This window comes from Pseudopodoces humilis, chromosome 1 (genome assembly GCF_049639895.1).
Source record: "Pseudopodoces humilis isolate 2021_Gansu_Grassland_sample_001 chromosome 1, ASM4963989v1, whole genome shotgun sequence".
In the NCBI taxonomy this organism is placed as follows: Eukaryota; Metazoa; Chordata; class Aves; order Passeriformes; family Paridae; genus Pseudopodoces; species Pseudopodoces humilis.
In genome coordinates this window covers 90,764,592-90,776,923 of record NC_142200.1, presented here as the reverse complement: position 1 = coordinate 90,776,923, position 12,332 = coordinate 90,764,592, and the positions used below count along the sequence as shown (strand labels likewise).

The following is a 12,332-nucleotide window of genomic DNA, read 5'->3' as shown; positions in this document are numbered from 1 at the left end:
CTACTGCACCACAGGGATGAATTGTTTCGACAGAGCTTGGCTAAACTACGAGAGCAAATAGTAAAGGCAAATACTCTGGTGAGAGAAGCAAACTTCTTAGCAGAAGAAATGAGTAAGCTAACAGATTATCAAGTAACACTTCAGATCCCTGCTGAAAACCTCAGTGCCAACAAAAAGGTAATGATAACAAAGAATGCTGGAAAATGTAGCTTTGTGGCTAAACCTTGTAGACATATATAACATTCATTCAGCTTGAGCCAATAAAGTGTTACTTTTGTTAGATTGTGCATAGGCAAAATAGAAGTATTACCTGATTAATATGCTGAAAGTGAGTAAGTAAAAATGGCAACAGAGCAGTAAGTATGGCTCTTGCTGTTTTCAAGTGTTTGATCACTATATGTGCATGCAGATGATGAACAGACATTTGTGTTCTGTTGCTGCAGAACCTGCATTTTAGTTATATCTGCAGAAATTAATGGGTTTTGTTACAGTTTCCTACAGTTTTGTCTTGAAGGGTTTTACAGTGCTGCTGTAAATGTAATAGCAATTAGGATAATATGCTTGTCTTAAGGGCTTTGATTGAATTGTGTTAATGTTCCTGTGGGAATGGTCATTGTTTGAGAAGAATAAAGAGATCTGGATCCTCAGAGATGTGTATAGGCCATGCCCTGTCTGAGGACAGAAGCAGCATGACTGGCATGCAGAGAGAAGCTGCATGTTCTGTATTTTATTCCTTTCTAAGAACGCAATTTGAGTGAAGAGTTAAACTACTTACATGCACCTTTCCTACACTGATTGTTTTTTCTTCTGATTTAGAGGGGTGCAATAGTAAGCGAGCCTGCAATTCAAGTGAGAAGAAAAGGAAAAGGTACTCAAGTGTGGACTATTGAGAAACTAGAGAACAAATTGATTGACATGAGAGACCTCTATCAAGAATGGAAGGAGAAAATTCCTGAGGTAATCTATGTATTTTTGAAATGGATCACTGAGTTTGTTTTCTTTAAACCCCTTTTAATATGTTATAGAGAGCAAGTGCAATGAATTTGTATCTGAAAGATTAGGGTACTATGTTTTATTTTTAAGAACAAAAACAAGCAAATAAAAACACAGAACAAAACAGTATGACTAATATTAAATATTCAAAATGCCCATACACAATAAAACACAGGTATGTCTTATCTCACTTGTGTTCTCAGATGGTAAGTGTGCTGAGATCAGATATAATTGTGCTGAGGTAGTGACTTACAGTGCCACTAAAAGCATATGTTTACCTGGCATGAAGATGACCACCAGCTCTGAATGGAAGCAGCAAGCTGCATTAGAAATAAAATTATTAAATTGCAGTCAGTGTCAAAGCTAACAAGAATTCTCCTTAGATACACTCAAGGTGTGGAACATACTAGTGGGATAAAACTTGATTTTAAACTGTGAAATATTCTTTCATTTCATTTGTATATTCCTCAGCCTTAAAGCAGTGAAGAAATCAATTGAAGATATTAGTCTACATCAGTATTTCCATCAAAACCAAGTGGTGTTTTGTAAGAATTTAAGTAGCACATTAGCCTTGGCAGATAAGCCTGAGATTTGTCAAAAACTTGCTTGTTTACTGGAAAGAGATGTGATATTTGGTTTTCCAGAAGACATCATCTAAGTATCCAGGTAGAAGTGCGTAAGAAATATCTTACTGTCTTGTGGCTGTTAGGAAGCACCTAAATTACTTGTATCAAGAATCATTCTTAAGTATGTTTGAACAACTCTTGTGCCTTTGTTACATGCTTTGGACGGGACAATGGGAATCTCTAAAATCATAACACAGGGGAGGTCAAGCACTTCATCTGTTCCCATTGAAGACAACGATGATTTTGCTGCTGACTTTAGTAAGAACTGATAGCACATATTTGAATACATTATGTCTGCCTGAGCCAGGATCATTCTTTTCATGACCTATGTCGTCCATAATGCATGTGTTCTATGTGCTACATAGAAACATGTAGGTCAAATGCATGTGTTGAAGACAAAAGAGAAGAAGGGGAGGAACTAACAGATTCACTGAGAAGTGCATATTGTGCTAGGAATCTGCATGAATTCTTCGTGGCTGTATGGGGAATGCCGCAGGTGTGATCTCAGCTCTATGGGAGTCATAAGAACACTTGTTGGTTTAAATAGGAGTCATCCTGCACCTTCCCTTTGCCCTTGTAGTGGTAGCCAGCAGCCAGACCAGCACAACCTGAGGATGGTTTGACCTCTCATTTAAGAATTATTAACAGAGCAGAAAAGGTGAAACATCTTGAAATCAATGGCTACTGTGATTGCTCATGGTGAAGTCTGCTTTGCCTTGACATTGCTAAAATATGCAGGTCATGATATTATTATATCCCTTAGTAAAGAAAGGATTGTATAATGTCTCATCTCAAAGATTTCATGTCAAATTTGTAAAATGATTCTGGTCTCTTTCTGCCTGTGTAACAGGAAGGAACAAAAATGGGTAGTGAAGTCATTTTTGTGCCACAATCTTTTAATACTATGAGGTTATTTTATCTCCTGTTCCCACGCTGGTGGTTTTGTGACATCTCTTTCATTATCTCTAAAACAGATAAGGAAACTGATTGGCAAGAGGGGAGATCCTTTCTATGAAGCACAGGAAAACCACAACTTGATCGGAGTCGCCAATGTGTTTCTGGAGTGCCTTTTCTACGACGTGAAGCTGCAGTATGCTGTGCCCATCATCAGCCAGCAGGGCGAGGTAGGACTGGGCTGAGCACGCTGGGTGTTCCTGCAGGGCTCATTGAGCTCAGAGGATCCCTGTGCACCAGGGGTTTAGCAAGCAAATGATGCCTGCTGTCTTGTTCCCCAGTGAATAAGTGTTTTTCAAGTGGCCATGTATGTCCTCTGTGTAATTGCCTTCAGGTTGCAGGGCGGCTGCATATTGAAGTCATGCGTGTCACTGGGTCTGTCCCAGAACGTGTGGTAGAAGGAGATGACTCGTCTGAGAACTCCAGTGAGAGTGGGAGTCTGGAAGTCATGGATAACAATGGGGAAATTATTCACAGAGCGAAAAAGCTCTCCTGCAGGGTGAGTGAGAACACCTGATGAAGTTTACGGTTTCAGGCCTCTGTAACTAAGTAGTCAGTCTGATGGAAAGTACTAAGCTGTGTAGACTATCGCTTGCTGAGAAGTCTCTGAAAGGACTTCTCTTGTTCCAGCTCAGGGTAGGCCGGTCACTGGTTGCCAGTGGCTGATTTAATTGGTGTTAGTTTCTAGTAGATGTACATCTGCACCATAAATACTGGTGTTACAAGGACAATCCTTTACAGATACAGAAGGAGTAACAGTTTTTCTCTACATCTATCTCCTGTAGTCTGATCTTCTAATGTAGTATCTATGGGTGGTGTATGGATTTAATTTCTTCTGTGGTAAAGCATTTCATTCTCCACTTGAGTTTATCAGCTTCCTCAAACAAAACATGTACATGGGTGAAGTCCTTACACCTATGTTTCTGTGTATGCAAAATCAGATTTCCTAAATGGGAACATACTTACTGTCCTTTAAAATTTCTTCTAGCTGTTGGTCTTCAGTTTTCAGTTGAAGAAGAAACAGTCGTATTCATGACAACATTTGTTTTGTCTCCTCAGGTAAAAATAAAAGAAGCAACTGGACTGCCACCTAATCTCTCCAACTTTGTCTTTTGTCAATACACATTTTGGGATCAATGTGAGTCAACAGTAGCAGCACCAGTGGTAGATCCAGATGTGCCTTCACCTCAGAGCAAAGATGCTCATTTTACAGTGACCTTCTCTCACTGTAAGGTAAGTATTTTTATTATGAAATAGTGTTCCCAGTAAGATCATATGTCTGAGAGAAACCGTTTAAGAGTCTGAGCCTTGTTTTGCTGGGGGAATAAGGAAGGAGTCAAGTCATATAACTAATGACTTTTAACTGTGCTTAAGAATGCCATAATGTTTCACTTTGTCACTTCTTCAAAATGTAGCAAAAGGAAAAGATCTTTTAAATTCAGATGTTATCTTTAATATGTGGAGAAAGCTAACATTTATATAATGACAGCTGATTATCTCCTTGTTTGGTAAGCTTAGTAGCCTAAAAGAGATCTCTGGAGCTGTGACATCACTTTTATGGAAATTTTCAAAGTATGAGATGTGGTATGCAGGAGCATGAATTGCTGAGATGATGAGGTTTTACAACTTTCCTGTTCAGAGCTGAGCTTTCTGATGCAAACTGTATGGTTTTATTAGGCAGGAAGTTGGTTGTTTGGTGTGTCCTTACAAGCAAATTGAGGAGATACAATTTTTTAATATGGTTGAATGTGATTTGTTTTTCTTATTGCCAGGACTATGTGGTCAATGTCACAGAGGAGTTTTTGGAGTTCATTTCAGAAGGAGCTCTTGCTATTGAGGTGTGGGGTCACAGATGTACTGGTAATGGTAGCTCTGTTTGGGAAGTTGATTCTCTCCATGCAAAAACTAGGACACTGAGAGACAGGTACAAATAAATTACCAATTAATCCTTCCATCAGCTTTCTAAAAGTATTTAATACCTGTGGTGCATAAAATACTTTGAGGCAACCGTGAGTTTTTATGGGGATGTCTTTTTAGATGGAATGAAGTAACTCGAAGAATAGAAATGTGGATTTCCATACAAGAATTGAATGAGATGGGTGAATACACTGCAGTTGAACTCCATCAGGCAAAAGATGTAAACACAGGGGGAATTTTCCAGCTTAGGCAGGTATGTATTTTCTCCTTGACATCTTATTCTTGCTTAAATTGATTTTTTAATTTTATTCTTAGCTTCTGTCTCCCTCTCAATTTCCTGCTTAGGGTCATTCTCGCAGAGTTCAGGTGACAGTGAAACCTGTGCAGCATTCAGGAACGTTGCCTCTCATGGTAGAAGCAATTCTTTCAGTCTCTGTAGGTGGGGTGACTGCCAGATCAACCAAGCTGCAAAGGGGCTTGGACAGCTACCAGGTAAGGCAGCTAATTTTTCAGTTTGGTGTGGTTCTGCTGTTCTAGACCCAGCCCAACATAATTCCAAAAGGAACCTTAGCACACTGGTACAATTTACAGTTTTACACGTGCTTGAGGTTAATACATGTAACGTGAGCCTGTGGTGCAAAACCTGTGTATTTTATTGCTTATACCTGAAAGTATGACTGATAAAGTACTGGGTGTGATAGAACAGAAGGAATATGGAAATTGTTTCTATCTTTGTGTGTAGAGTTAATTAATACTAGATTCCTAGTGCTGTTAGTTTCCCTCCCTTCCAGGGATGGTGAAAGTTGAGGAGGGGAGAAGCAAAAAAAAAAAGAAATTTAATAGAGAAAATGTAGTGAAATACTGTTGAGCTTTTCGAAAAACATCAAGTAGTTCTTATCAAAGAATCAAAACCAATCATCACTGAATGTGAGAGGGCTATTCCACATAGCCAAAGAAGTCCTTAAGAAGCATAAATTATTTCAGTTGACACTGGACAAATTTATATTGGAAATGAAGCATGAGTTTGACAATGATGGCAAAGAACAAGTGGAATGGGCCATCCAGGGAAGCAAGATGCCTTTTGTCAGAAGGTTTGCATTCAGTTCCAGAAATAATTCTAACCTTGGATACAGATGAAACTAGAGCTTGAGATTAGTGATCTGCTTGCTTAGTCATTTTTCTGGCACTGGATTCTGTGAAGTTTTTAATTTTTATTTTTTTAAAATAAACATATTCACTAATCTTCAAATCATGGCTGACCTGCTACAGTCTAATGAAAAAAAATCTTCCTACTACTTAATATGACTAGTTATTTGAATATTGTGATTTTAACATTTACATGTTTGTGGTAGAAATGTTGGTATTCATGTTTTGGGTTATTTCTGTGTATTTCTGTTGAGTGAAATGCATGGGTTTTTGTGTTTTACAAAATGTATTTTCTCGTACCAGAAGGAGGAGGATGATGGTGGTGATATGGATAGTTACCAGGTATTGCTGCTGTTGCTGTCAATCCTGTGGCATGGGGCACAGCTAATGCTAATGGCCAGCAGCTCTCAAATGAACAAGCAAAAGTGGCTTTGAAATACACACATGCTGTGCATTTTAGAGGCTACCTGGGCTATAAACCACTGCTATTTCAATTTACATTATGACTTTATACTCTTACAGTGTCCTCTCTTCTCTAGTACTCTGCAGTCAGCTCTCCTAACTGGCTACATGAATTGCTATGGGAATAAAAGCTTTGAAACTTTAATTTAGAATGAAAGCAGTTTCCAATGAATATCACAGGGAAAAGAACCAGCAGCTGCAGGCATCTTTTCCAGGCAAATTATGCAGCATAGGATATTTTGTTTGTTTTCTAAAGAAAATACCATAACCTTTTATGTTGTGCAGTTTTCTGAAATCCTTGTGTGAGAGAGAGTGGAGGATGTCAATGGGGTGTAGATACAGAAGCTTCAGTGAAGCAATTTTCTTTTATCTGCACGAAACCCAACCTTGACCCTAATTTTCTGTGAGATAAGTCACAATTTAGACAGTGTACCACAAGACTCATTTCAAAAGGTGGCAAAGAGCAGAAGAGGAAATCCCCCCCAAAGTAAAATAAATTTCAGATTTCTACATAGAAGACTTTTTTCTAATAGGCAGTCCTACAGAAGTAAAACCAGTTAGGTGAGAATGCTGACATCCCTTAAGATGATATGTTAAGTTTCCTAGCAATCTCGAAAATATAATTTAAGGTACTAACTTCCTATGGGCTGTTTATGCGCTTTCTGACATATCACAGAGAAGAACCAACCAGATTTTCTGTGATACCACGAAGCATGATTGCATGATGGGTTTTGTTTGCATGAGAAATCTTTTAATTGCGCGGATAGCAGCTGCTAGCAATGGAATTTTGTGCAGGTTTGAGGGTGTACTGACCTGTCTAATCTTCAGGAGAACTTATGATCAACTGATGATACTGGGTTTTCCTCTTCCATATTCTATCAAAAATTTGATTGCCACTTCTGTGAGTAATTAACCCATGGTGTGTAATCTGTTCAGCAGCAGAGACAGTCACATTTTCTATTCTCCTGTTGAAGTCTGAGACTTGAAAGCAAATAAACTTCCCTTCATGGGTGATCAGGTGCTTAATCAGCATGCATGTCATTCAGGGGAAAAAAGTTTTCTGCATCATGCAAACCATTTAATACAAATTCTGATTAAATTGCCACAAAATTCACTGCTCTTTATTCTTACCTACATAGTCCAGTGACTTTTTTCTCTATTTCCATATTAGGAAGAAGATTTGAACTGTGTACGAGAAAGGTGGTCTGATGCATTAATAAAACGCAGAGAGTACTTAGATGAGCAGATCCAAAAGATCAGCAACAAACAAGGTTTGCAGTTCAAAGTTTCTATCCTAAGTACTTTATGCCCTATACCACAAAAAGTGTGTCTCATTTGTAATCCTAATCTCTTCCACTGTAGAAAAATCTGAGGATGATATAGAACGAGAAGCCCGGCTGGTGGAACAGTGGGTAGGGCTGACAGAAGAGAGGAATGCAGTGTTTGTTCCAGCACCAGGCAGTGGAATTCCTGGTGCCCCCGCAAATTGGTATGTTCAGAAAAGTCACTGGAGTTGCCATCTTTTTGTACATAAACTGTGCATGCTGCAAGGTACAAGTCTAAGGATGTTTTGGAGCTTCCTGTGTTCTCCTGTGATACTACAAACTGCATTCAGCTGACAGAAAGTTTTAGGAGGTCAGGTGCTGCTCTGAATGTAAGAAAGATTTGCTTAACTAAGATATTACATAACATAGCTTTGAAATGGCTTTCAAGGTTTGAAAATCACCTTTGAATATAATATAGTGCTTTGCAACTTTATATAATTGAGAAAATGATCCAGTCATTTGATTCCTTTCAGAAAGGGAACAGTTGAAAGATGAATGGTAGAACACATGATAATGTCATCGATAAAGGGTGGAGAGAGGATAAACTCTTTCAAAGATTTCAAAGGATGTGTTCTCTGTTTCATCTGAATTTGTAATATATTTCTCTTTAGTTTCATTTAAATTTGTGTTTTAACTAAGATCTTTGAAGCTGACATGCAAAAATGGGGAAAACAACATATTAGGTTTGGGAAAGTATGGACAAGAAACACTCCTCTAATCAAGGGTACACTAATGTCTCCAATAGTATTTGGGCAATAATATAGCAATACTCTTTTATTGCAATTTTTCCCCTTATCCATCTGAGGTGTGCTGTTGACATGTAGCTAAAAGCATGTTTATGGATATAAAGAGTGCCAGTAGTTACGTATCTAGTTGGAGGGTTGCTGATCTTTATATATGAGATGACTACAACCAGTTAACTTCATAAGGAACAGAACAGGATGTTTAAAACTCTGGTCCTCACAGCAACTGCCACATGCTGTGTAGTGTGAATTGAGTTTTGGCAAAGCACTAGATTTAGCTCTGTGTGTAAATGAACAAAATGCTGTCTGTGCCACACAGGCGTTCAGAGTAGCCATCAAAATGTTGACAGCTTTAGCCATTGGTTACAGTTAATGAATATTGCATGGAGATCTATTTGCCCACATTAGCTTAGGTCTGAGTTTGCCTTCTTTGTTACTAGCAGTTTGTTTTGTTTCAGGATTCCACCTGCAGGAATGGAAACACATATACCTGTCCTCTTCCTTGATCTGAATGGTATGTTGTAAAAGCAGATTAAGAAACTTGTGGAGGGAGAAATGGGGGATTAATTTGGGTGAATAAATTGTTACATGGAAGAATGAACCTGAAAGGTGTAAGAAATCAAACAAGTCCTGGCAATGACGCTGTCTGATATGGCTTGTAAAGTGCTTTTTCTTCTGGTTGCATATGTTGGCATAATTAAGAACAAGTATTTTAGCATAAAGATAAAAGTCAGGGAACACAGGAGTACAGTGATATGCTGTACAACAGAAAATAGTGTAAGAAAGCAAGCTTATTTTGAATTAAACAGCAGCTGAGGAAATCCTTTAAGTGTTTTGATGTACAAATGCACATGTTATTAAAGCATTAATGGAGAATCTCCCAATGCTTTCAGAGCTCCTTCCACTGATCTGTTGAGTCTTAAACAGCTCATTTAATGAATGAGCTTTTTTAAGAGAATCTAAGTGTTCTACCTTTGAAGGTATTTAGTTCTAATATAAATATATCAGGATGTTTAAAACTCTGGTCCTCATAGCAACTGCCATATGCGATATGAGAAGAATATTGATATATATTCTTGTAAGTAACAAGAGACTAAAGGTAGCTCCACATTTAAGGACTGTTTAGGAAACAAGTCTAATTACAAACCTGGACATAAAGCAGAGGAGGATCCACAGGCCATATCACATCCAGCACTGAAGAGGGCTACTACACATATTTATATAAGCAATGCATCAATAACTGCTTTAGCAGATGCTTTTGGAAAATGAAATACCCTCTTCCTTCATCTGTGCTCACAAGGAGTGTTTTTATTTGGTTGTTTTTTTTACTGTCAGTAGAGATTAGCGGACAATAGATCAAATAGGATATTTAAACAGGTTGATTGTGGCATTATACACCATTTGTTTGTTTGTTTAGCTAAAAGCCTAATGTAGCTAAAACTGCTATTTTCAATTTCTTTTGTATGCTGAAATCATCTTCAAAATGCTGCACAGTAATAAGATTAAGCAGGATTAAATATATTATGAAATATGTGTAGACCTCTATTACAGCTTTGTATTACAACTTTGCCTCTATATATTCATATCCCTTGGTATAAAACTATTTCATTCTTTGCACATTTGTTTCATTAGCTGATGACCTCAGTGCCAATGAACAACTTATAGGTCCCCATGCATCAGGAGTTAACTCAATACTACCAAAGGAGCATGGGAGCCCATTCTTTTATCTGCCGATCATAAAACACAGTGATGATGAGGTAAATTGTTAGCAAGCCTCCTTCTAGACAGCTGAAGCTTGTTAATGCTTTCTTCTTATGTTTTATTTCCTACTTCTGTGTATTTAATCGTTGTTATTATTATTATTACCTTTTTGTCTTAGAAGTACCATCTGTATCTAGGGCTGCCTTGATTTTCTGGCCTATTTATATAGAATTTAAGAGGCTACGACTTGTTAGCTCTTCTGCCTTAATTCAGAGATGACAAGTCTTAGCTCTTCGCAAAAGAACAGTTCAACTGCCTGACACAAAATCCCTTTTCCTGCTTTCCTCACCCCTCCATAATTTCTCTTGCAAATTCTTAATTCTTTAGAAAAAATAACTTGGTTTATTGTGCACACTGTGCAAAGCTTAATACTTAAATAAATTTTTAATTTATTACTTAAATAAGCTTTTTTAATTTGTGGCACAAAATTATTGTTTTTTAAATACGTGGTTTGGGAATTGTTGGAAATTAATGGTTCTGAATCCATTTAGGTATTTCTTAACTGATTCCTTATATGTCCTGTGCCTACTTAGACTATTGTTTGAGATCATTTCCAGAACAAATGAGACAGCAAAGGTTGGGGAGAAGGCAGAGGAAAGGAAAAAAACCCATTCTGCAGAATGGATGCAGGGTTTTTATGTGGGGGCTGTTATAGCCTAATCCAATATAGATGAAAGATTTTACATTAAAAGTAATAGTTTTAATACAGTAGCAGTAGGACTTGTATTCCTTCATCCAGTCTTGCTTCTGCTTTCCTTTCTGTCTCCAGCCATGTGAAGACTTCCTTTTGGGGCAGGGTTTGCACAGTGCAGGGATTGTGGTGATGACTGTTTTCCCCAGTATCTTAACACCTCTTTTTTGCTTCTTCGGATAAATTCCTTACTATGGAAAGGAGGTTTGACTCCACTTAGTTCAATGATGCTGATTTTTCTTAAATTAAGTAATTGTTTTACTTCATATGAAATCTTTGAAAATGATACCTGTTGTTAGAGTAATAAAATCTTTGATTTCCCTTTCCTTTCTCTACTTAATTTGTCTGCATAGATTTCAGCCACTGCTGCCTGGGACTCTTCTGTCCATGATTCAGTGCACCTGAATAGGGTAACTCCTCAAAATGAGAGAATTTACTTAATTGTGAAGACTACTGTGCAGCTCAGTCACCCTGCTGCAATGGAACTGGTATTACGCAAAAGGATTGCAGCCAACATTTATAACAAGCAGGTAATAAATTTATATATTCTTTTATTCCTTGTTTTGTTCCATATTCTTAATTTAATGAATGTGTTTCCTTAACTGCTTGCTTAATTCTGGAAGTCTTATGAGAGAGAAATGAAAACTAGGTTTTTATAGGTTGCAGTGAAGCTGTGTACTGGTATATTCCTTTGAACTGTCCATTCTTCAAATGATTGAACTTAGTAGCCTTGTATACTGAGCACAGTGTTGTAAATAGGACATAAAATATCATAAATGCTAAAAAAGTAATTTAATAAATTATGATTCTGATTGCCTTTGTAATCAGATTTTGCATGGCACATTTTTATTTCTTAGGATGTCATAAATAGTAATTATCAAAACAGTAACTGAAAATTTCTTTCTAGAGTTTTACCCAGAGCCTGAAAAGGAGAATATCCTTGAAAAATATATATTATGCCTGTGGAGTGACTTATGAAATAGTATCCAATATACCAAAGGTAAACTATAGCATATTTCTCTGGCAAATTCACAGAAACCAACAGACTTGACCTACTGAAGTGGGTGATACTGATTAGAATGTAAATGTCCTGCTTTGCTGATATGAGGCAGTTTGCCAAAGTGAATATACTGAAGTTCTGTGTGACATCATGTTTATCTTTAAACAGTTGAAAACTGTGGGGATTTTATTTTCTCTTCTACTGTGTTTAACTGAGTTTTTGTGGTAGAGTTCTGTTTGAATGGCCATTAGTGTCTACAGGGAAAATATAGAGGGTAGTCAGAGGAATGTTCGGGTCTTTGAAAAGAGAATAGCTGGGAAGCTGAGTTCACAGGAATATAAATTACTTTTTATAGAAAAAGCTTATACAAGTTGTAAATGTACCGTAAGATTTATTTTAAAGGCAAACAAACTGGACAAATGAAAACATAAATAGTCTTCTCACCATGTGATTGTCACTTTGCTGCATTACTACTTAAATTTTAAACTCGAGTGAAATCACAGCATATTTTAAGATTTGGGAAAGAAATTAAATTTCCTTGCCTAGGAAGTTGAGCCTTAACATACGCAATTTCAGGCTATATTTGCGTTATTTCTGGACGTGCTTTTACTATAGCAACTGTTCAAAACTTCTCCTAAGCTTGATTTCTTCAGCATCATTTGCATCTCTATGGAACAGCCCTGGGTTATTGACTGTAATTAAGTTTGCTGATTA

At 37.3% G+C, this 12,332-nt stretch overlaps 1 protein-coding gene across 5 annotated transcripts in view; it reads left to right on the top strand.

Moving 5' to 3' along the window:
- Window positions 1–12,332, top strand: part of KIF13A (kinesin family member 13A) — a 105,424-nt gene that overhangs the window by 79,204 nt on the left and 13,888 nt on the right. For 3 of the 5 annotated variants that reach the window (XM_014254557.2, XM_088067245.1, XM_014254555.2), the window contains exons 18-32: window positions 15–177; window positions 817–957; window positions 2,594–2,743; window positions 2,908–3,072; window positions 3,633–3,806; window positions 4,346–4,497; window positions 4,611–4,743; window positions 4,836–4,982; window positions 5,940–5,978; window positions 7,270–7,369; window positions 7,461–7,587; window positions 8,625–8,680; window positions 9,799–9,923; window positions 10,972–11,148; window positions 11,526–11,618. In XM_014254557.2, coding sequence (XP_014110032.2) covers window positions 15–177; window positions 817–957; window positions 2,594–2,743; window positions 2,908–3,072; window positions 3,633–3,806; window positions 4,346–4,497; window positions 4,611–4,743; window positions 4,836–4,982; window positions 5,940–5,978; window positions 7,270–7,369; window positions 7,461–7,587; window positions 8,625–8,680; window positions 9,799–9,923; window positions 10,972–11,148; window positions 11,526–11,618 — 1,942 coding nt within the window. The remainder of the gene's footprint in view (window positions 1–14; window positions 178–816; window positions 958–2,593; window positions 2,744–2,907; window positions 3,073–3,632; window positions 3,807–4,345; window positions 4,498–4,610; window positions 4,744–4,835; window positions 4,983–5,939; window positions 5,979–7,269; window positions 7,370–7,460; window positions 7,588–8,624; window positions 8,681–9,798; window positions 9,924–10,971; window positions 11,149–11,525; window positions 11,619–12,332) is intronic. The other 2 variants (XM_088067237.1, XM_014254556.2) reach the window with 2 other exon arrangements.